General features: G+C 36.1%; 2 protein-coding genes and 2 long non-coding RNA genes across 4 annotated transcripts; 1 reads left to right on the top strand and 3 right to left on the bottom strand.

The window, feature by feature from the left end:
• Window positions 1–492: 492 nt before the first annotated feature.
• Window positions 493–2,927, bottom strand: LOC114516867. The gene is made up of 4 exons (XR_003686326.1): window positions 2,724–2,927; window positions 1,469–1,561; window positions 1,206–1,268; window positions 493–535 (listed from the first exon to the last, which is right to left on the bottom strand). It is a non-coding gene; the product is annotated as an uncharacterized LOC114516867 (long non-coding RNA).
• A 1,373-nt stretch (window positions 2,928–4,300) lies between these two features.
• Window positions 4,301–11,564, bottom strand: LOC114516459 (eukaryotic translation initiation factor 2 subunit 2-like). The gene is made up of 11 exons (XM_028535946.1): window positions 11,488–11,564; window positions 9,696–9,779; window positions 9,408–9,576; window positions 8,086–8,180; window positions 7,695–7,811; window positions 7,444–7,471; window positions 7,273–7,337; window positions 6,396–6,544; window positions 6,247–6,303; window positions 5,771–5,856; window positions 4,301–5,410 (listed from the first exon to the last, which is right to left on the bottom strand). Exons 2-11 carry the CDS (start codon window positions 9,714–9,716, stop codon window positions 5,235–5,237), a joined length of 963 nt encoding a protein of 320 aa, XP_028391747.1. The 5' UTR covers window positions 9,717–9,779; window positions 11,488–11,564; the 3' UTR covers window positions 4,301–5,234.
• Window positions 10,388–14,938, top strand: LOC114516458 (kelch-like protein 12). Its single transcript, XM_028535945.1, has 5 exons — window positions 10,388–11,601; window positions 11,888–12,034; window positions 12,709–12,877; window positions 13,587–13,721; window positions 14,287–14,938. The coding sequence occupies exons 1-5, from the start codon at window positions 10,683–10,685 to the stop codon at window positions 14,711–14,713; spliced, it is 1,797 nt and encodes a 598-aa protein (XP_028391746.1). The 5' UTR covers window positions 10,388–10,682; the 3' UTR covers window positions 14,714–14,938.
• On the bottom strand, window positions 14,613–22,263 carry LOC114516460. Its single transcript, XR_003686297.1, has 3 exons — window positions 22,198–22,263; window positions 15,901–15,935; window positions 14,613–14,695 (listed from the first exon to the last, which is right to left on the bottom strand). It is a non-coding gene; the product is annotated as an uncharacterized LOC114516460 (long non-coding RNA).
• Window positions 22,264–24,141: the final 1,878 nt, after the last annotated feature.

The raw sequence follows: 24,141 nt of genomic DNA, 5'->3' as shown, positions 1-24,141 counted from the left end.
CATAGACCAGTTAACCCGGTCGACTATACTATACATCGGTATTATTGCTAATTTCGTATTTATTCTTTGTTATTTTGACTGATACATTGGCATAGTATGCGAGTCAATTTGTATCACAACGCGATTAGACATCGAATAAAATACCGAGGAGACATAAAATCGCGACTCGCTATTGATAAGCTAAAATATTTGAAAAGGTGCAAACAAAAGCGAACAAGACGTTGCTCGGAGCAACGAAGGTTTTAGAGAAACAGACCGAAGTGCATTGTGGTAGAAAAACATCTGTGACCAAAAAAGGCAAAATGCATCGCGCTGGGTAAAATTGGATTCTACTATCGGAGACTACTTCAAATCAATTAGGTCTTCTGAAGCTTTGCTGGGTCGCGTAAGGAGACCTTGTTGCAAAAACACTTAGAAATTCTTCCTTTTCTTGTTTGATTCATACCCGTAAAACAATAAAGTTTTACCTGTGTAATAGTGCTAACACAACATCCACTTTCATCTTCTTGGATGCGTCCAATCAAATCTCTGAAACCTAAAAGCAGTAAAAATAACTAGTATAATATGATTCTTCCTTCCCAGGTCAGAGATGAAAAGAGTGTATGCACTTGTAGTCACGCCTGCTGGTTATAGGCGAATCTTGGTCGCGCGTAATATGTCTTGAAATATACTTTATTTCGGTCTGAAATTTACGTCAGAATTATATAGTTCTTATAACTAAACTTAATCACAAAATGTTGAAATTCAAAGTAATACTCATTAATTAGTAGTTACCCACCTGGCACCGGTTGTATAAAACTGTTTAACTACATTTTGATAGTTTACTAGTTAACTCGGAAATACACGACTCTGATTGGCCAATTCTGTCCTTAACTACAGTTAAACGTTAACTAGTCTTTATACAACTGGCCCCTGCAGTGTAACCAGATCAGGTAATTTTTATTACCATTTTTTTATTACCTGATTTTAAAAATTACCATATTTATTCAGTTACTTTTAACTGAAGAGGTTATCCTGTTTAAATATGTTTAAATAATAATAATAATAATAATAATAATAATAATCTAACTAGATTTGATCCAGCAGCTTTCGTTAAAAAAAGGTGCATATATGGTCACACTGATAAAGTGCATGTGTAGTATGACCAATCTGCCATAGCACTGATGTTAGGTAATAAAGCATTAACCAAACAGAGATGGTAATACCTTTTTCTGAAGCTTGTAAATAGTATTTGTCACCACACAACAAATGCAAAGTCTTCTCAAATTCTATGAATTTTAAAAAAAAATCATATTGTGAAAACATTACATTAAAGATCATACATATTTAATAATTTAATATTATAATACACCCTATGGGCATGACTCCTGAAAACCTTGTAGGAATAAATTATAAATATGTAGTGTACCTACAAAGTGATTAATATAAATTGTTGCTAGCAAATGACAATTACAGAAATAGAATTTACCATGGTCCAAAACAGCTAGGTAAGGCCCACAACTCATATTGTTTTAGGGTCTTCTTGGATCCACCTTAGTTTATGTTAATCACATAAAGGAATCTAAGGAAAGAGAAGCTAGTTGACATTCATACTATTGCCTGTTAATAGGGTACGAAATATAAAAAGCCAGGAGGAAGTTCCTCTAGGTTGACACACACACACTAGTTAATTAGTTTGTATATTACAAATAACAATCAAGGCATTGGTCACACAACCACAAACCGTTTGTATATACTTACCAGCCAGAGGGTTCATGGCTTGATCAACTTTCCATGAACCATGAAACCTCTGGGGCCGGTTGTTCAAAAGCCGGTTAACTCAACCCAGGGTTAACGCAAATTTTTACATCAATTTTTTTCATCGCTTGTTCATATTTTTACCATGAGTATTTTATGGTTCAATAGAAATCATATTTTGTAAAGTTTTGAAACAAGCGGAGGTGCAGAAGCACGTAAACTAAAACAGTGGATTAAAATTTAACCCAGGGTTAGCGCTAACCTAGCTTTGAACAACCGGGCCCTGATATTTATCTTCATTGAGCGTTATGCCTTATTTATAATTATAACTATACCTTATGTATAATTATGCACTTATGTTAAACTGCTGATGCAATACATTGAAGTGTTAATAATTATTCTACAAATAATAGCTAGGTCATTTCATGTTTACCAATCAAGAATCAGTCTTTATTGTTAAATACCAAAAATACCAAACAGTTGTAGGTTAGGCAAATATATCAAATCACTAATTTTCAGCTAATTTGAACCCTGTTGAAAGTTGAAACAACCACGCTGGCAAACAATGGTGATCAGGAAGTTGCACAATGTCTTATGTCTATGCCTAATGTTTGACAAATGAAATAATTAAGGAAGTAGAATTATATTAACAAGCCTACAAACAAATTGTTACGATACTCTTTTAACTTTGATGGTGATATCACAATATATAAAATAAATTAGCTTGTAGTAATTCCATCATGTTACGAGTTTAAAACTTGATATTATATTGATCTACAAATACATTTCGATGACATCATGACAGACTGGTATGTATACATACATGATAAAGAGATTAGATTTTTACGCGTAAATGATAGCTGCTTTGAAGCAGATTGGCTTTTAATGTGTGGTAAAAATGATTACCAGACAAAAGGAAATACCTAAATACAAAACAACAGTTACAACACCTAATTCTCAAGTCAATTAAATAAATAGTTACTTACCTCGAAAGAGTCGAAGACCCCGACTTCCTATTTAGAATACAAGGCTCGCAATATCACATTACAGATGGTCTTGAAGCAAGTTACACCAATATTTACAACCTGTAATTTAGGAAAGGCGATTTCAATATATTAAATCAGGAACTCTTCACTCTTGGCCATTTCAGCATTGCACAAATAAAATTAAACAGGTTGTTATAGTGGTACGCCCAGTGGTGGTCTTGGAATGTCAACAAAGGGGGGAGACTCTTCGATGGCCACCGGGCGGGGAATGCTATTAAAAACCTGGAGCCACTTCTAAAGCATGGTTACTGTAGGCGTTTTTAAAATACCAATTTTAAGTTTTATGCAAGTTTGACTAGTTTATAGCGTTTACTAGGCTCACCTCCCCCCTTCACTGTACCACGGTACCACTAGTTAGGCCCACTGAACTAAATTAGACTGGACTGAGGAGCCAAAACATCCCCGTTCATTGAATTTGAATCGCATCAAAGTCCTCTACCAACAAAGTCCACTTTCTATTAGAAAAACTCTCAGGAAGAGCATCGGTGCTTTGGCAATATTCAATTTTTATGCCGCGTGATATTTTGAGGTTGTTTATCACGTGTGATATTCCTGGCACAATAAACTAAAACGAATCCGAATATTTTTTCGCATTGTCTAACTTTACCTGGTCATAATTGACAATTTTTCTGGGTTTTAATCAGGTTCGTTTTTTAATTAAACCTGTATTCTTCAATCACTTGAAAATGACCTGTGGTCTGAAAAAATTAAGTTGATTTTTTGGCATCTAAAAGTAAAAGTAAAATTCCAGGTGTTGCCTTTCAAGGTTTACATGGGCACGCGACTAGTAATACTAGTTACTGGGTGAACAGATTGTCAACCTTATTTCAGGCAAATGACATCAATATTTACCCTTTTTGAAAAACATGAAAGCATTGTCAACCTTTACAGTTATCGTGAACTGGATCAATAAGAGAAGAAAAGCAAAATACACTAAATCAAACATCCGTACATTTTCTGTGATAGATGTGCGCACAAAGTGCCCATATAAAGTTTAACAGTAACTTCCCTTGTTTCAAAAAATCTAAATATATGTATATCTATCAGTATATAACGAAATGATCAGATATTACATTGAGACATTATAAACTTGTATACTTTGACCACTCTCTTAGGCCCGGTTTACACTGTCAAATTTTCTGCGATCCTAAGTTTCAAAGTATATTTGCTAGAAATATTCAAGGAACTAAAACAGTGGTTAACACTGAGTTACTTCATCGTGATATTCGCTGCAAAACATTTTGAACTGAGGATTTACCAAATAAAAATTTTTAACTGTGAACACAGGAACTTTGTCTTTGACAGTGCAAACCGTGTCTTTAGTGGTTAAAGCTTGAAATTTATACAGCGAAGGTGAAATCTTGACTATCAGATCAGATCTCAAATACGATAACTACAATCCAATCCTGATTTATTTGGGCTGCTTTCCACTGTCGCGTTTTCAGTTACACATGGGTAAAAGCTTAAAACCTTATAAGTTGTTGTATAATTAATTTTATGGATCTGTTCAATCGTTGATTTCATAAGTATCATTTAAATCATTTTAAACTTTTATGTGCGCACGAAAAACGCGACAGTGGAAAACAGCCTTTAAGAAAACATCAGGATGTGCCCTTTTTTCCCCTTGTAAATTAATAGACCTATTCGAAAAAGAGCAAGAGACCTGTAGCGAGTTACACAAGAACGAGGCTAGTCAGGTTTTCTTCTGCCAAAATAAGTCCAAAATAATTTTTTATTTCTGGATTTTGATTGAAAGAAACATGGATTTTGTAGCTTCTGACAGGTCCAGTGAAAAAGTGAAAGTGAACATGATTTTGAAATTCCGAAAATGAAAATCTGACTAGACTCGCTTTCGTGTACCTCGCCACAGACCACTTGCTCTTTTCCGAATAGGTTTATAAGAACTACATTGTTAGAGTATACAATAGAGTACGATAGATACAATAAAGTTCGAATTTTCTGCCCAGACCTTCATACCAAAAAAATGTAAAAAGGTCGAGAATTTTCAAAAATCATTCTCCTCCAGCATTCTCTTGAACGCTTTATGTAATGTGCAGGATATGGACCGAAAAACACTGGATGAAATATCTGTATTATTAGCGTACAGTAACCCACTGATCTATATATCTTAACTTACAGTTTAATGAACTATATACTAAAATATACAGGTCAGTGGTATCCATACAAAACATTATACAAGATATGTTTCATCCAGTTATTCGTATGTTCAAATGTGTTAATAGGAATAATAAATTTAGATCAACATTGCCCTTTGTAGAGGAAATTCTAGCATCTAGAAGTATGGAAATGGTCTTATATTCTGCTCCGCAGTAAACAATATATGCATATACATATGTTGTCTTTTACGGTGATTTTATAGTGAATTATAAAATTTTCATGCGAGAGATATAACAAAACGATGTCGAGTCCTTCATTCGGCGGCGCGATATTTTACTGCTGTTTACTTTTTAATGCAGCACGTCGCCCGGTCACAGCCTGGTAACCAGACTTAATACTGGCGACCGAGCATCTTGAGCCGCAAGTTTCGCACTGCAAGAAGTATAACCTCGTCTCTTTTTGTAGAATTGTTTCAGGAGCTCGGCACGTATGGCACGTCACGTATTCCTCTGTAAAATAACAGGAAATATATCGTGAATAACAGTAACTAACTAACTGAACAGCAATCGAAACATCGATTATCTTATCAGGATTTTAGTACGAAGCCCAAGGGAAGGGAATCCACATCGGTCAAATTCTCACAATTGAAAAAAAACTTAAGCAAAAATTTCGTCTAGAGCATGAGAACCTGCCCTAAGAGAAACACATGAAGAGAAACATTACGAAAGAGATATTTTCCGCAACAATATTTCCTATTCTGCCCAGGGTCACTGTATCATTCGACATCAAAGAATAAATTCGAAACCACACAGCTTCACTAGCCTTTTTTCTAATGGTTAAAATATTTATTATTTACAATGATTACTTACTGATGTATCTTCTCAGAACACTTTCAATTTGTTTCTGCTGGAAACGTCCTTTGATGATGAGTTGGTTGTTACTGTCGATAGATCCACTAAGAGGAATGAAACATAAACGATATAAGCAAACGATAAACCATAAACGATAAAAAATCCTACGTAGCTACAAATATAGTGTAATAAATGATAAATAGCTATTTTGTCAATCAAAAAAACTTGTTTATTAACTACAGGTAAAGTGATTCCCTATCTAGTAATCCCAGGCTTAAGTTCTGGGTAAAGTTTAATTTCGAAATTCCGGGTCAAAATATGACATCCGTAACCTCCCCCAGTCTCTACTCTATGGTACAGAATACATCCTTTACCTAGTTCACAAGAACTGAGAAGAAATGTGGCAATAATTTTGTCCAAAAACAACGCGAAAGCTTTGTTCAAATACTAGAAATTTACCAAGTGCGAGTTTCACCTTAATAATGAACACTGACCTCGTTCCTAATTCAGCGAGCAAATATGCAAGCAAGTGTTTCGGTTGTCTGTGCAAACTAGAAGAAAATACGATGCATAATAAACAAACACATAAAAATTTCAATAAACTTCCTTAATGCCTAACCACGTGCCTATACTCTACACTTACATTTTGCAGATGTCGCCGAAGTTTGCGAAAGATGTTTTCTTCGTTCCGATTTTGAAGACTTGGGGTGGTCTCATGATGAACTTCCGTTTCTCGCCAGCAACAACATCAGGATTCTTGTCTTTCATGGTCTTGAAGACCCTTGTCAACAACTGCAATAATGACAATTGGTTAAATTTCAGGAGTCTATAATATTCTCAGAGTGGACACCCAGGCCCGCAAGGCATCACCTTGGTACCAAGTGAAACAAAATGATAATGTCTTTCTGATTTAAGCTGGATCAGTATCTTTCGTCCTGAACAGGTTTTCGGACGGACTTTCTTTGTCCCATACAAGTTAATTTCACAAAAGCTGGAGCGTGTCAAACTTGAAAGTTACATATGTGTATTATAATGTAACTGGTCAAAAACGATTTTCACTGAACTCAAAAAAGTTGACCAGTAACTTTGAGTGAAGATATCTTGACATGGCTCAAAATAACGGCCAGTCAAGGGGCTATGACCTGCCGAAAATGCTTGGTGGTCTTTTCCATGCCGGTCATTTTGACAGGTCAAATTTGATTGATAATTCGCTTGGACTATTTATCAACACCCAAATTTGACTCGTGTTTGATCAAGGTTTCCATACATTAATCTCTTGAAAAGCACTATGCTATTAACAGACACTATATAGGCGAATACGGGTGTCTTAGTTCTCAATTTCGTCAGGTTGATTTTTGAAAACTGTGTGAATTAGCGACCAATGAGGAGCCTTGAGCAGTCACTTTCACCGGAGATATCTCAGCCTTGATTTTGAGCCTTGCTTGGTTGTTTGTAAAACAGTTGACTGAACTACAATCTTTTTGGGAAAATAAATAGAATGCCATCATAGTGCCCTTTACCTCTTCATAAGTGTATTCCCTGTCAGCGTAATCTGGCTGAGTCCCCTCTTTCTCCTCTTCATCCACTACAATAAAAACACACATCATCATTAATATGGACCAAATTACCACATATCACATAATGACATGTAGGGGTCCCAAACATTAGAAATATAGGTACAGGCAAGTTACCTTGCTCGACAACTTCGTTTTCTTTTGCCTATGAAAGGTCAAAACATACTGTTAGATAAACTGTATCACAGTTGAATCATGGTACATTGCAAAGACAGCCACTGATATATCGGAACTGGATAACCAAGGAAATAAATCGACTTTGACCACTTTGAGTAATTTTTAACAGTTTTATTTGCTTTATGCAGTGGTCACTGGTCACTGGTCAAAGTCATACTATTTTCAAAGTTATTCTGGGTTATATTACATACAGTTCGAGTCTTTTTCTTCTTCTTCTTCCCAGTAAAGTCAAATGTTTGATCTTTCTCTATTTGATCCTCTCTCACCCCATTTTCTTCTCCATTTTCAACAGGTTCCTTTGCCATCTCCTATCAAACATACATTCCCAAATCAATCAAAGAATAAAATACCACATTTAATGGTCTGAGTGCTAACTACTGTATATGTTACACTAAAGCTGAATAATAGAACTCCTTCATAATGACATCAAAATCTGGATAAAAATGCCTTACAAAGTTTGATTTGCTCTACTAAACTAATCAAATTTTGTACTATATCAGGCTTTTCACATTGACATTATACAAAAGCTATTTCTTGTTAAACTTTTTTCGTTGCTCATCAGAATTACTTCGGAAGCCTAACCTCTATATCCTCCTGTCCATCCTCAAATCCCTTCTTCTTCTTCTTCTTTTTCTTTTTTTTCATAGATGAGAAATCATCAAAATTCATGTCATCATCTGTTATGTAAGAAACAATTACATGAGATTGCAGAAATGGTCATCAATTCTTAAAACCAACTCTGATACTATTACTAATGAATAAAGCAACATTAACTATAGACCTATTGCACTGATGTCATAATCAGTAAAAGTTGTCCCCTACAAGTTTCCTTGTTTCACTAAAAATAATCGTTATGTCAGCGGTGAAGGTTGATATAGGGGTCAAAAGCAGTTAACGAAGCAAACTTTCTCACACTAGTAAATATTTCTACATTTTGCCCAAATTTACGTTTTTGCAAAATTTATGCTACGTTAATTTGTCCTCCAGATGCCTAATGTGATGTCATGTGCAAAGGGTCTAGTAAAAACATGGCCAGAAAAACAAACTTTGAAGGCCCAGAATAAAGAGACATTTAACAGTGAAATACACATTACACAACCTTAAAGGATGAGACAGCACTACACAACTGAATTGCACTTGCATGTGAAATGTATGTTTATAATGTTATATATGTATGCTTATAATATATATTTCAACTACATTTTCAGGTGTTACATCATATCACTTCAACATCAGGTACATTACAAAACAATGTATGATGAAACAGTCCTAAACAAGGAATTAAATTGCACTTGCATGTGAAGAACATGTTTATAATGTTATACAGTATAGGTTTTAACTACAGTTTCAGTTATTACATCATATCACTTAAAAAAATCAGGTATTTCATCATCCTCACCCAATATACAACTTTCAATTAGAGAGCGGATGGGGAGTGTAAAGGGGTAATTTACTTATACATTTCTGCAATCATAACTGTGTTAAACAGGGGTCCTTCAACGACCACCCTTGTAATAGTAAAAGGGAGCTATATAGATACCGTAACAAAGTGTATGTTCTTAGTTCTATCATACAACAAGAGAGGACATATTCCTGCCTGCTTATTTTTAAATTGAAAATGAAATCAAATCACCCAACACTGCAGGCAGTTTTGTTTTAACATCTGGAGTTGTTTTTGTATATTTGACGGTTATCAATTATTTTGGTATATAAGGTCTCTGTTGAATGGGGTAAGTGGGTAACCATTTTTGCACTTGGGAAAACGAAAATGATATTTATACATAAATAAAGGATTTGTAAACTCAGTTACTGTTCAAATTACATTTGAATTTGCTATTTTCACTATACACAGTAAATCTGTTTTCTCTGCCTCTTATCTACAAAGTTAGAGAAGATATATTTACCAATATCCTTTTCCTGTGACTCCTCAACTGCCTCATTTTCTTTATTTGTGTTCTCACTATTAATTTGTGGCTCCTCGCTTTTGGCTGTCTCCGCCGTCTCTTCTGGACCATCTAAATCGACAATCTTTTTAACCTTTTTCTTCTTTTTCTTCATGCTTGGATCAAAAACCTGAACGCACAAAGAATATATTCAGGAGAAAACATCGCAGAAATCCAAATTGGCAAATTGCTGTCTTCACGTGCCACACAGATGCAGTATAAAAAGATGAACACAAGAACATTTAATACATTGTCAAAATCGTCTGCCATTTTCGCACAGCTTTCACGTAGTCTTCTTCACACAAAATTATCTTCAGCAATACTTCTGAAATACTGAGAAATAAAACGACATAAAATAAAAAAATATGTAAACAATCTGCTGCGACTTGATTGCATCAGCCAAAATCTCTGTACGCGTGCATGTGAAGTTCTTGTGATGGCACAAATATCCCACCGGCTAATCGTACCCTTCAACAGATAAGTGGTGACAGAAAGAAACAAAAATTGCTATCGGCTGACGTCACTCTTCTGAGTTCCGACAGTTCCGACCAACGATAGTGAGCTAGCGACGTTTTCTGATCCACGAACCGCAACCGGAAGTAATTTCAGTCGTTATAGACGAACTAGAAACCCTGAGTCCCTGACCAGTGTCCACTGCCGGTTCTATAAAGGGTTGTTTACATCATATCGATCCCGCTTGCCCAGATTAAACAAAAACATGAGATGACTTACTATCGCTTTCTATTCATATTGACCAAAACCATTATAGATGCCTGCGGAGAAGTCTAATAGCTCCGACCACTCCGACTGATGTATTACGACTTCGCGGTCAGAATTAGAAATAGGGCACTTAAATAGATAAGCTTATGTACGCGCTCTGGCTTTATACAAATTTAAATATACATATCAATATTCAATACATGCATGACACAAGCGCTAATTTCAGACAGTTTCGATTTCAGAATTCAGAACCCGATTTCAGAAGCACGTCCACACGCCACGCGCGCTCTTCACGCGACCGCGTAAATTTCGAAAGCGCTTGGGCTCAAGAGTGTGCTTACGTCACACGACGCAATTAATTTCATACGTCATTCGAAGTGGGACGCGCAAACAAAAGAACGCGAAGGAAACCTCAACGGTATTTTCATTCAAGACAAATGAGTTTTCCTGCAGCTCCAAGGATTTCGCGTACAAATTATCAATCTGTTTACGTTACTATCGTATAGTTGGCTTGCAATGACTGCACTTCCGCCGTCATCTATGCCTTCACCGGAAGAGTACAAGTTTTGCGATGAACGCTACTCGAAGGAAATTCTAAAAAGGCTAAACAAACTTCGCGAGAACAATGTCATGTGTGATGTTATCATTAAAATTGACAACCAGGAATTCCCGGCGCATCGGAACATCCTTTCGGCGAGCTCGGATTATTTTCTAGCGATGTTCAACGGGAATATGAAAGAAAGTACGGAACAGTCTATCTATCTAAACGGAATTGGGGCCGAAACTATGCGGGCGATTCTACACTTTATCTACACCGGGGAGATCTTCTTGAACAAAAACAACGTAGAAAACATCTTACAAGCTGCAAATTTATTGTTGGTTCAAACGGTCAAAGATGCTTGCTGCCGTTTCCTGGAGAGTCGTTTGACCATAACGAATGCCTTAGCGATTCAACTTTTTGCAGAAATCTACGCATGCGAAGAACTGCATTTGATAGCATGCGAATTTATCCACCAGAATTTTATATACGTCTCGGAAACGGAAGATTTCTTAAGCTTATCACCTCGTCAACTTGCCATGTTGTTGCAAAGCGATGAAATCAACGCTGAATCTGAAGAAAAGATCTACGAAGCCTTGATGCGCTGGATCAAGAGCGACATTCGCGCACGGCGTCAGCATTTCCCCGAGCTGATAAAACACATAAGATTGCCTTTGATATCTCCGTATTATTTAGTGGATTTCGTTGAGAAAGAGAGTCTGTTTAATATGACCCCGTCCTGTAGAAGTCTGTTGCTTGAAGCTCAGCACTATCACATGTTACCTGAAAGACGCGTGGAGGTTGACAACGCCAAGATTCGCCCCCGGCAGTACGAGAGGTTGCACGAGTCACTCATGGTTATCGGAGGAAATGGTGACATCACGCCTTTAACAACAGGTAAACAAGTCCAAAACATTCCACCTGAATGAGCCGAACTGTCTAGGAGCAGAGCTATAGGCGCATAACCTGGAAAAGAAGGATGCATTTATGGAGGAGCATGCCTGTTTAAAAAATAGATAGCATTGAACCGTTGTCTGTTCAGTTATAGATACAAAGATGACGTCATTTGCGATAAGAACAAAAACAAAGTGGCCACGAACCCCCGGGGCGAGTGGTCACTTATATTCTTATCACAAATTACGGACGTCAGACGATTAACACGTCTTCATTTCCTTTCCTTTAGTGTTTTCGTACAATACGATGAAGGACCAATGGACTGAACTACCAAAGCTCTCGAAAGAACGCGGTTACCATGGTATCTGTGGTATTGGCAGCAATGTTTACATAGCAGGAGGTTATTCGTGTGTCAATTCAGAGACCTTGAATTCAGGTACGTCAAAGAGTTTTCTTCAAAAATACATCAGTGTTTGTAGGTATCGACCATAGGCTTGTTGGGTCCAGTGTAATACAAACCCTATTTAGTAGGGTCTGCCTGTTTGGGAGATTTTGACGAGTTTCGCATATCTGAAAATCGAGTAATACGTTCATTCCTTGGTACTTTCTAATCTCGTTATTGTTCTCAAACGTGCAATTTTAATACGATACTTTAGCAGTAGAGGCTCTTTACGCGGCAAAATTTGCTCACTCTATTACCTTGGATTTCATGCAGCTATTTTAATGAACATGAATGCAACTAATGCATGGGAACCTTTCTATGTTCCTCCTTGACCAATGACCTCTGCTAACATAGATCTATTCCTAAATAGCCAAGAAGAATTAACAGACAAGGATCCGCGTACCATACCTGTTTGAACAGGTTGTACGAAAGAGGGCTAAAAATAAAATAAAACACAATTAGCTCACATTAGGTACATATCTTCTGCGAAAGAGATCACTATCTCCAGGGTTAATATTTAGTGTTACTCGGGCACTAGTCTTTGAGCAACCAGTTAATACTGCCTAATGGCATCAATAGTGTGACAGGTATCTGTTTTCTAAGAGCTGAATGCCGATACTGATATTTTTCGCAAAGAATAAATTTCGCTTTTCTTTTCTTTTCTCAAGTGAAATGTTACGACGCCCGAGATAAGACGTGGCATTATGTGGCCTCAATGAACGCAGCCCGCAGCAAGCTCAGCATGGCTGAAGTGAATGGTATTATTTATGCAATGGGAGGTTTTGATGGAAGCACAACGTTAAATACCGTTGAAAGTTACAGCATTGGAACTAACAAGTGAGTCATTCATGCTGTAATATTCAAACTTCATACACATCCCTCGCCCCAAGGGCACGAAAAGGGAGAAGCATTGTTTTGCCTATCACATGCTCTGCAGGGTGTATCAAAAAAGCGCAACTTTTATAATTCCCAAGGGCCTAATCTTTTGTTATTGAATAGAATTGAACAAAATTATATGAATATTAAGTGGGTTCCAGATTTATTATACACCCTGTAGTTGACAATGCAGTTCCTTCGGTCTCGCGTGACGTCATAGCTTCCAGTGTGCTCGACTCGAAATCGAGGCAAATTATTTACAGTGAGTCGGTTGTTAACTGCATGTAGTCTTTTGGTGCTTAAATAAAAGATATGTGTAATGTCGTATCATCTGCCTACTTCTGTGCCTACCCCCCCTCCCACACACACAAATACTAATTAAAATGCTTAGTGGTCAGTGGAACTCAACAGGGGCATATTCAGGTGCGATAGTTGTTTTCTTTTATATAACTGGTATTTTGAGAATATAAGATGTTGTCTTTCACAGTGTGTTCTTACCTATATTATTAATCAACTCGTTTTATTATGCATTGTGTTTACGGTGAAAAGTTTGCATGTCATGTCACTGCCCGTATTCTTGCCCGTGTTTCCAAAAGTGTTTTCTTGATTGATTAACGATATGCGTTCTTACATATTGTGTGAATGAGTTTTATGTTGAATTGCCTTTTAGATGGAAGACAATCGCCTCGATGCCAAGCAGACGACGTTGCACATGCGCAGTATCACATGGCCAGTATGTCTACGTATTGGGAGGCCATGATGGATCAAACATTTTGAATACAGTCGAGAGATACGACACGATAAAGTAAGTTGCTACAGATCTCAGTAGATCTATCATAGTGACGTAACGAAGGAAAACTCAAAAGGTTTTTTTTGAAGGGCATTCGAGGTCAGCAAACGCTCTCTTTTGCATTTTGGAGAAACCATCTCAATCTAATTGCGGACCAACTATTTCGATCCTTGTTTCAAATTGGCATAAACAATGCTTTACTTCACATAAAGCAATATGGCCATGAAATATTTTCAAATATTATATCTATACTAAAGCGAAGGAAGTGAAAAACGAAGGTGTTTTTGCGTAGAAATGAAAGAACTCACTGAATTCAAGTGCCGAAGTGAATCATAATCCAATTTAGTGGAGGTCCAGCTTTTCACTGGAAATTTTGACTAGACTTTTGTAGACTACTTCAGCTGATTGAGTGATTGTGCTGAATACGATAGTTTGAATAAATTTATTGCGTAAGGCTGCTAGCGAAAAAACTGTTGAATTGTGGTATCAGAACCTTTTCCTTTTTAGCGTTTTCAGCAAAAAACCTGAGCATATAACGTAGCCACAAATCAAGAATCCGTCTTTTTCTTTCAAATTACAGGGATGAATGGAGTGCAACAGATGTTACCCAAATGCACGATAGAAGATCATTTCCATGCGCTGTCGTTGTCGACGACAGAATGTTTTGCATCGGCGGTTACGATGGCAACGACACGCTACGAACCGGAGAGGTTTACGACTTCGAATCGAACCTGTGGACGCCAATTCCACCCATGTTCGTTGCCAGATCGAACGCGGGCGCAGCCGTGCATAACAAGAAGATCTACATCGTGGGAGGCTGGGACGGAGTGAGCTTAGCCTCAGCCGAGCTGTACGATGTCGTTATTGGGGAATGGAAACGAATCGAAAGTCTTCCGCGGCCAACGACCGGGGTCAGATGTTGTTTCATCAGCTTGCAAAATCAAAATAATGACCAGAAGCCACTTCGACAAAAGAACTCCAAGGGCCACCTGTGCAGCATTATGTAAAGCATTACATTACCGTCAACTAATCAGCAAGCCTAATTGAATTCGTATGCAATTTGCACTGCCAAGAGCGGCAAGCTATCGAACTTAAATGCTACTGTTATATGTATATTAATTATTATAAAACGCACATCCAACGATTGTTTGGGATTTGGGAATGTAAACGCTGTGATGATACGCTGGACATGCAGTAAACGTAAATGCAAACTTGGAATTTAGACTGAATGAATATTTGTGAAATGAATATGAAATAAATGGAAAGAAATTGTCCTTAAAAACTTGTATCTGTATTCATTTGGCCTTGTCTTCAAAAACTCATAATGCTTAGAAATACGGATGCACTGTTCGGTCAAAGATGCGGATTAACTTATCTTCAGACAAAATTTTTGACTAAACACATGCAGCAACAAAGCCCAGCAATAAAAGCCAATTGCAATTTGCCCACTTGTTAATCTCCATCAAATCAAAACGAAGGTTTTCCTTTTACTCGACTGTCACAAGTGATGGCTAGTCACAAAAAGACGCATGTGCTATAGTTATAGTTACAGTTACAGTTATAGTTATAGTCTATTTTTTTGTAGTTATAGTTATTGTTCTAAGGTTATAGTTACGGTCATTTTCATTGACAAAACGCTTAAGCAAAATTTTTAGCCAGAAGTTCAGCTATATCTATTGCGAGGTTCGTGATGATTATATTTGTAAACAAGGAGACATTTGGTTGTCTTTGTGTACAGAAGTAAGCCTATATAGCCAACGAATGATAATATATGCATTATAATGTACACACTTTCCCGGGAAAACTATGGTGAATAAATGTTTTATTCAACTCATTAGGAAAAACTATGCGAAATCAAATCTAAACTCAGCAGAATTCTCTGGTCTTGACAAACAAAACTTAAAATAGAAACAAGTTGGCTGTAGGCATGTGAATTGGCGGCTGTTCTTCAGGAAGTGGGAAATTTCGTATTCATTTGACGGAAATGAACAGGTTTTTTCGGGTGTTTTACCTTCCTCCTCATTAATTCTAATCTGAAACTCCCTATTTTACCTTCAATTAACGAGTCTCACAGCAGGCTGCTTGTCTCTATCGCTGATAGAATGAGCCTTCCAGAAAAGTTATTAAAAGAAACGACTTCTCAGTAAATATCGGGAAACTGAGGTGGAGCTAAGAAGATATTTTATATCATTACCTTGATATCTGAGGATGATTTGACCAGCGTTACACCTAAATATAGAGGAATTAAGTCATGCATCAACATATTTTTAAAACAAACTATTATTTATATTGCTGGAATTGAAGAACAAATGAGTTGAGCTTACATTCTTGTCACATTTCAAATACGTCGTTAATATCTGCCTTAACTTAAAGTTTACCAGACTTTGTACGATGCGTGAAATGACTTTCGATGGATCGAAAAAAGTGGCCTGTATATAAGACATGATTCTGTATGCCAGTGACTTGGTCATCCCGATATAATAAAATAGCACGTGTGAATAGCACGTGTCTCAAAGTACCCGAAAAGAGTGCATGTGAGATTGCTTTCTCTTTCTCGATTAGTTTCTCTTCGTTAAGATAAAACAATAAACACTTGTTCAAAGCTTCACGTCAAAGGAAAAAGTTATGCATGCAAGGCCTAAATTTCACGTCATGATCTTCGTTTATACTACGCGTCGTATTTTATTCATGTGCATGCTGAAGGAATCACTATACATTGCATTATAATTTATCAAGCATGAAATTTGATTTGCTTTTGATTGAGTTATCGTCCCATTTTGGTCACCGGCCGTGTGTAGTTTGACTGACGTAGGATTATGATGCAGTCCGCCAACGTAAACTACGAATGCCATTAATCTTCATAATAAAAAGTCCAAATGATCAGCGATCTCAATGATCAAGACTTCTCCTATGCGTGTATTTTGTTAATATAGAGAATATCGTGTGCCTAATGCACGTATATATATTTGAAGAAAGTACTATATAATTTAATACAAGCTTCAATCATACTTCGTAACACGCAGTATTAACGTTCTTATAAATGTTGTAATTTACAGTCGATTTCATCGGCCAGACGTTTCACCTGGTAAATTAAACATGAAATGTCTTTGTTCGGAAGTTATGCGGAATTTCGGTTGCATGGGAAGTCAGTTCGTTGTGATTCACAGTACGACAGATCTGTAAACAATTATCACCCAATGGCGATACTGTGAATTTATGTCGAAAAAAAGTGAGTTAATGAAATATGCTGATTTTATACATACAATTCTTATGTGAATTTCTCTGAAACATTTAGGGAGACGTCGCCGACGAAATTCTGTCAATATTCTGGAATATATCATGTGTACAAAAATGGCTATTTAGATATGACCAGATATGATAAATTGCTTTAATACATCTATTTTAATAGGAAACTCTCTGTGAAAGTTGCTCTAAATTCAGTTGAGACTCCGCTCTTGGCAAAGAAAATCAGTGTAAATCGTAAAAAAACGATGTCCTGAAATTGATTAGCGAAAACGTGTATTTTTTTAAAAAGTACGTCCGTTATTTTCAAAATAATTTCCTGTGATATGTCTCTGATCGTAATCAAAATCTAGTCAAATGTCCGCCAGTTTCCCGTCTAAGCCTCGATTAAATGTAATTAAGTAATATTTTCCTATTTCTAATATTTCGAGAAGGATTGAGAAGAACCAGACATCTCATTTATATCACTATAATATTTAACGATTATTAAACCGACATAGCATAGACGAATGCAAATATTGAACTCGTCAACATGTCAGATCGAAACAATTATCGTTTTGCTTAGAGAACTGATTTGTTGAACAGTTGAACTTGCACTTGCGTCACATTTAAAATACGTCGTTTAATGTTTGACTTAGTTTGACAGCCTTGAAATATCTTCTAATCAGACACTATAGACAAACGCTATCAAGCCGAGTGCGAAGAATTAACTTCTTTTGTCTTGTCTCGTCAAATCTCATTCTACCGATTACTCCAGGTGATACGTCCGCCATCGCAAACGTCAAGCGTTACCAGAACTATCGTAAAATGTTGCGATAATCCAACGATAGCATTTCAAACAGCGTCAAACTTTTAATTACGTTTTAACTTGAGAATTCCAATTGTTTCAAGATGAAGGATGTCGATCCGTAGTGAACTCTACATTCTGGCGAGTACTCGTCTCTAAAAATAATCAACTAATCAACTATTCTTGTATATAACTGCATGCCTCCAAAAGCCCGTGTCAATTGTCTGCTCATGTCAATTGTCAAATTCCTTCCAGTTTGCAGGATGATTTGCTTATTTACCCTGACAACCAATCGGTCCGTTTCTTTTCGATAGCGCGGTAATAAAACGTTAGTAATAATAGTTTTGGATTCAAACATCTTCGGTGGTTTTAAATCGATCCAACATGTTACACTTGCATGCAACCCCCTAACGACCGGCTGTTAAAAAACGCGTTTTCAGGCAACGCTGTCAAACTTACATCAACAGAAATGGAGGACATGTTGAAAGCATAAGAACATATACGTTTGTTTAAATGTAAACATTTTCATGGAACATTTGCTACATCAGATAGTGCTGATGAACTAAATTTTTATAAATTCACACGTTTTTCTTCGAAGTCCTATTTCAGCAAAAAGAATTTGAATCGCAACAGACGATTCATTCCTAATGACTAATGCAAGTTTTCAATTACTTGCGCATGCGCTGGTCGTGGTCGTTTTAGTCGTAATGAGGAACAATGTAATCTTAAACTTAATAGGTTTATACTCCTTATTGCGTTATTGAAAATTTATCGTTTAGTATACGTCTCAACGTTTTATGCTGTATATAAATTATGCTTAATGAAAATAAAATACGACACTTTTTATAACCATTTATTTTATTGAGTTTGTTTTGGTCGTCGTTGTTAAATGGGCCAGCACCGGAGGGCGTGAATTCGCTGAAAACCTCAGGTTCTTTCCCTTCTTACTGAATTAATTTAATACTCTTCGAAAATACTACGTTTGATTTTCGGAAATACACACAATTTTCAACTCAATGAAAGCCTGGATTGCAGCCTAACAGGCCATTGTTCTACACTGCAACGTCTAACATCATCTGCCGGCCTACGAGTTGACGCAGATTTGTCTGCGAGAAAACGTAGTGCATTTTTACAGCCTTTTCATTTGCACCGTTTTTATGCAAATAATTTATTTTTTCAATTCCGGTTATTTTGTGATAACAAATATTTAATACGAAAGATTCGCTATCCATGCAAATGAGCAGAGTATAATATGCAAGATCAAGATCGTGAGTCGTAATGCAACCCTAAAAACGGCGTTAAATTAAAATACAAAAATGCCGTGCTAAATTAAACACCTCAGTCCTTATGGTTTGATCAACAGTTTGTACTGTCAGCAGTGTCAGGGAAATATTAAACGGTTCGTGAAAGGAGAATGAAAGAGCACGGGGGTCATAATATGAGTCATTGTGTACACTTTGTGTAAGGCACTTAAGAATCTCTTGAAAATAGTCATATCCTATAATCAACCGTAATTTTTTTTGTGTCCAAAGGTCAAACATATCTTATAGTCAAAGATGCATTAACTTCAGTGTTCCGTGTTATTTTCTATGTCCTATAGCTGTTGACAAATTGTAAAAGATTTTCATCAGTTTTTCGCACGGAAAGGAGCAACCATTTGTCTTTCAATAAAGTTGGTCAGGATGTCATATATTCTCAATCTAATTAAATTTGAAATATATGTATGGGCAAAAAGAATGCTTCCGATGGACATTATCATTAAAGGTGACTGATGCATATAGTTTATTTGCGCGTCTTTGCCCAAAAAGATGATCTATATATTTCTTTCCTGACAGATATTTTATCTGCCGTATTTATATAATAATGCATGCATGTATATGCTCGGTCATTAGGGCTTAAATCCTAATTTGAATTGAATGTTCTAGTCTATAATATTATCATGATCCCGCCTGTAACGATCCTGTTTTCATGCCTTCGGGCATAGAAGATCCTTCTATGGCTATAATAGTTGTATAGATCGTCTCTCGCTTTATAGCGTTCGCTTTTCTATCTTACTCCCGTACATGCATTGTCTATGAAAGGATAAAGCATCTGCATGTGTATATTCATTTTTATTGTCTCAGCCGATCATATAACGAGAGGGGCGAAATCGTATGCGTTATTAATTTTGCAAACTTTGCTAAATTCGGTAAAGTAGAATTCGTAATTGTCCTATACTCATTGAAATTTCCTTAAAGTAATCTCCATACATCTCCAAATACAAAAAGCATGAAAACCATTTTAATAGGTACAAACTACTGAAAAAATCGTGAACACAGCCGGTTATGCAATAATGATAATGCATCATACGATTGCATTAACAGAATGAATGCTATTTCTAAAGCCCCCTGCATTGTGCAGCGGGCTTTATGTTTCAATAGGGTGAAAAGGATTGAAAGCCTTTTAATCAGAGCGCATTGCTTCAATTTTAATCATGTATATATATAGTTATTTCTTTTCAGTTTTTTCCACATGTAGCTAGAATGCTAGATGATGATGTATACATGCATGCAATGCGAGGGTGCATTGTCATGATCTTAAAGGGTCATATTTCAGATGAGAAAATTCGTCCCAAAATACTTAGGGTCACATATTATATGTATACATACATATATAGGCTATATATACATGATGTAGCTATATCACTATCAATCTGGTCAAGAAATCCAGTCTGGCACATTGTGTGTGTACATACATCATAGTTGTCATGCATATGAAACTAATCTCAAGTGTTTGGCTAGATTTATAAATATTCTTGATGACGCGATTATGGATCTATACACGCACGATATATATTAAAAAACGCTTAATCCCAGGTTCAAACAAGAGTTTCGCAACCAAATATAAGCAACAACAATCGCTTGCTAATATAATCTAGATGTATTAATAAGCTTTTTTTTAAAAAAAAAGGTTCATTGATTTTTGTTGTTGAATTTTGTTAAAAATAACCTAATTTCTTCCGTTTCGACTTGGCAAATATTTTGTTTTGAAATCTCAGTTATATTTAGACATTTTTAATTTTTTCACTAGAAACGACGCTGTACTATTTTGGGTATAAACATGACTCATGCCGAAGATCTAGACTCTGCTTAAATTTCGATGTCATTTTTTCATACAATGCATCGTGCACTATCCCAAAAATTACACCCTGTTCCGCAAGTCACGATTGTTCAAGTTTAAAAAATGGTAGATAACACTTCTTAATAAGCTGATATACACATCATACATATATATTCACTTCTTTGTTTTCTTTACTGCATGTTTATATTGGACCTTTTGCGAACATTTTAACCGTTTTCGCTTAAGATATTGGTTTATAGATATCCGATCATTTGAATAGAAGACTGTTATTTTTATGCATAAAATGTTTTTTCCCATAAAAGCTCTTTACAATTCTATCTATATTCAATATCACATTAATATATTTTCTTAAAATAGGAACATTAATCAAATTGTTCATTTTCGTGTCAAAGACTCTTGCTGTATTCTTCATAGGCTCGTAGCTACATATAGCTACGAGTATTTAAGGCAAATTTCACAGCGCACTTACGGATTTTAAACCGGATTGTCAACATTATGAATTTAAATCAGTTCTTATTGCATCTATAAAAGCAATTTTCCACTGATCGGGCGGCGTGAATGAGCTATTCTGAAATCTGATTGGCCGACTTAAGCAAAATCAAAATGGCCGACGGTTTTACCTAGCCTGCACGATGAAAAACTTTTGAAAAAGCGTTTCTGAAGAGTGTAGTTAGAGCTATATTAAACAAAAAACAAGATAGAGAAAAATGAGAATATCTATCAACAAAGTGGATCTGACCAAACAATCGGCTAGCCATTTTCCTCATATTAAAAAGCGATTAATCTTGCATAGAAACAATTAAAATATGAAAAACGAAATCATTAGCCCATCATATACATCGTGGAATCGCTAATGTTTTCCTCTTTAAATATAAAATGGTATTCGCAGGCTATAATATAAAACGTCCATGCATCACTTCAATCTATGGACTATGGAAACCATCGAATTTCAGGATTAAAAACTATATAATACAATGTAAATAATACAAATGCATGCATGCAGGTGTGTCACGAAAGTATAGCCAGTTCTGCGACGAAATATTAATGATCTAGTTTGGAGTCATATTAGACCATTCTTTTTGTTAAAGGCCGCAACTTTTTGTTAATCTACAAGCTTCATGTGAAATCACATGCACTTAGAGTCTTAAAATACTGAAGAACATCTGCTTTCAAACTCTCCTATATATATTCAACTTTGCACGTAACTGTAGAAAACTAATTGCGATAATCTGATAACTCTTCATTAGCATGTTGATAAGTTCATGCACTCTACGGTAGTACAATCATTTACTTTTATTACACACTGCGACCTGCCCTCCCTATATATAGAGTTTCACTTACAGATATCTATTGAGGAAATTCAGCTTCATTTATGCAATGACTTCCCCCGCAAAATCGACGTTTCGCACACAACGCATATTTAATATAAAACGTCATAAACGTCTAAAGCGCTTATATGGATCTTTGAAACTATTGTGGCAATTTCGTTCTAATTAATTCTTAAAACAAATGCAAGAGCTTAGTTTACACGCAGACCGAAGGTTTGGAATACCGAAGTATAATATAGGTAATTATTGATCTTAAAAGCTTTCAGGAATTAAAACGTCTAAAAGGTCTCGCTAAATTGAGGACATTTTTAGGTCAATATGGTTTGCGGTATATTACTTGATCAAGGAATTAAAATGTAACAAGACGCATTTGAATATTCACACAGAGTTCCTTTTTTAAATAAGTTTACTTCGGATATATGTGGGAACCACGGAGCCGGAAAGCGTACTTTTCGATTCACAGTACGCCCAGGACTGGCTACACGCATATTTTATGATATACACCGACCTCATTTAGCATTGGACGTCAAATCATAATCAGATATATTGAAAATGACAAAGCTAGCGGCATGATGAATGATAATTTGCACCGGAAAAGCCCACGGTCTGTTTGATTATCACCCGAATTACCATTAATTACACTCTCTTAGCAGACGATTTCATAAATAGGCGATCCAACAGCCCGGAGAATCAAACGAAATTGCGAGACAGTTGGACGAAGAGCTTGAAGAAAAAATCGTGCAAATAGAATAGAATATATCACAAAATGTCCGTAAAAATACTTTGTCTTTTCCTGGTATTCCTGGTCATATCTTACGATGTTGAAGCGTTTACTGCTGGCGCGGGAAATATTGGCATGAGAGGCAGAAAAAGGGGCTTAGTCAACAAGGTAAGGGAGTAATATCACGATCAATGCTAATTCACCTATTTTTTAATTTTTCAACTATTTTGTAAGTTCTATTTATTACTTATTCCTTCGTTAATATTTCTTGTTTTGTTTGTGTTATTTTTTTTATCCATTCGAAAATGCTCTTTTTTTTTACTTATTTGTTCGTTTTCTAACTCATTTGTTCGTCACTCGTCTCTATATTCTTTAGTCTTTACGGTTCCTTTATTATGATTCCCGTTAAATCCCGCTTTTTTTCCCATGACCATTTATTTGCTTGTCCTTATACTTTCGGATGGACACTTGTAGTTTACATCGCGCACCAAACGCCACTTCTAAAATTTTAAACCCCAAACTAACTTAGTTTTGCCCCAAACTAACTTAGTTTTGCAGTACAATTTATGGTCCAACTTTATACATCTAGCATTTATACTCTCGAAATAATTGTCTCAAAATTCACGCGTTGCAATTCAAACTTTGCACTGTGGCTGTAAAAAAATAGTTCAACAACTTGTTTCAGATGAAAAACATTCTCATTTAAAAAACATTTTCAAGTAACGATGTTATCGACCTCTGCCCTATAATTAATAAAAAAAACACTTAAGAAATCTCTTTTGTAACAAGTGTTAGAGTGAAGTTTGCAGCTCAATATTCCGTAAATAGTGTTTCTTTAATTTGCAAATAACAGGTGATTTCTGAGGCAGTGCAATAAATGCAATGGCATAACTTAATCAGGCTTATGCCTGCCTTTGACCTATCTCTAGCAGACAACAGACTCGACATATAGTAAAGTGCACATCAAAATATATTTCGCGGAAAATTAACAAGAATCAACATGCATGAAATTCGTTCAATGATTATCGTCTCATTCTGGGGCACCAGAATACGTCGATCCCTTAACGATATCAAATAAATGTCAGAGAAATATCTGCGAGATTTCATACTTTTATTTGTAAGTGAATATACCGGTACGATGCGCGTTTTTAAACATTGCATATTTAAAAAGCAATTGATTATAGTGGACTAGGCGACATCGGTAGCAGATTATATGGCCTCTAACTGCGTGTAAAA

This window comes from Dendronephthya gigantea, unplaced genomic scaffold (genome assembly GCF_004324835.1).
Source record: "Dendronephthya gigantea isolate DGI-Jeju-01 unplaced genomic scaffold, DenGig_1.0 000006F, whole genome shotgun sequence".
In the NCBI taxonomy this organism is placed as follows: domain Eukaryota; kingdom Metazoa; phylum Cnidaria; class Anthozoa; order Malacalcyonacea; family Nephtheidae; genus Dendronephthya; species Dendronephthya gigantea.
The sequence above is the reverse complement of the archived record's forward strand: the minus strand, read 5'-3'. Positions and strand labels throughout refer to the sequence as shown.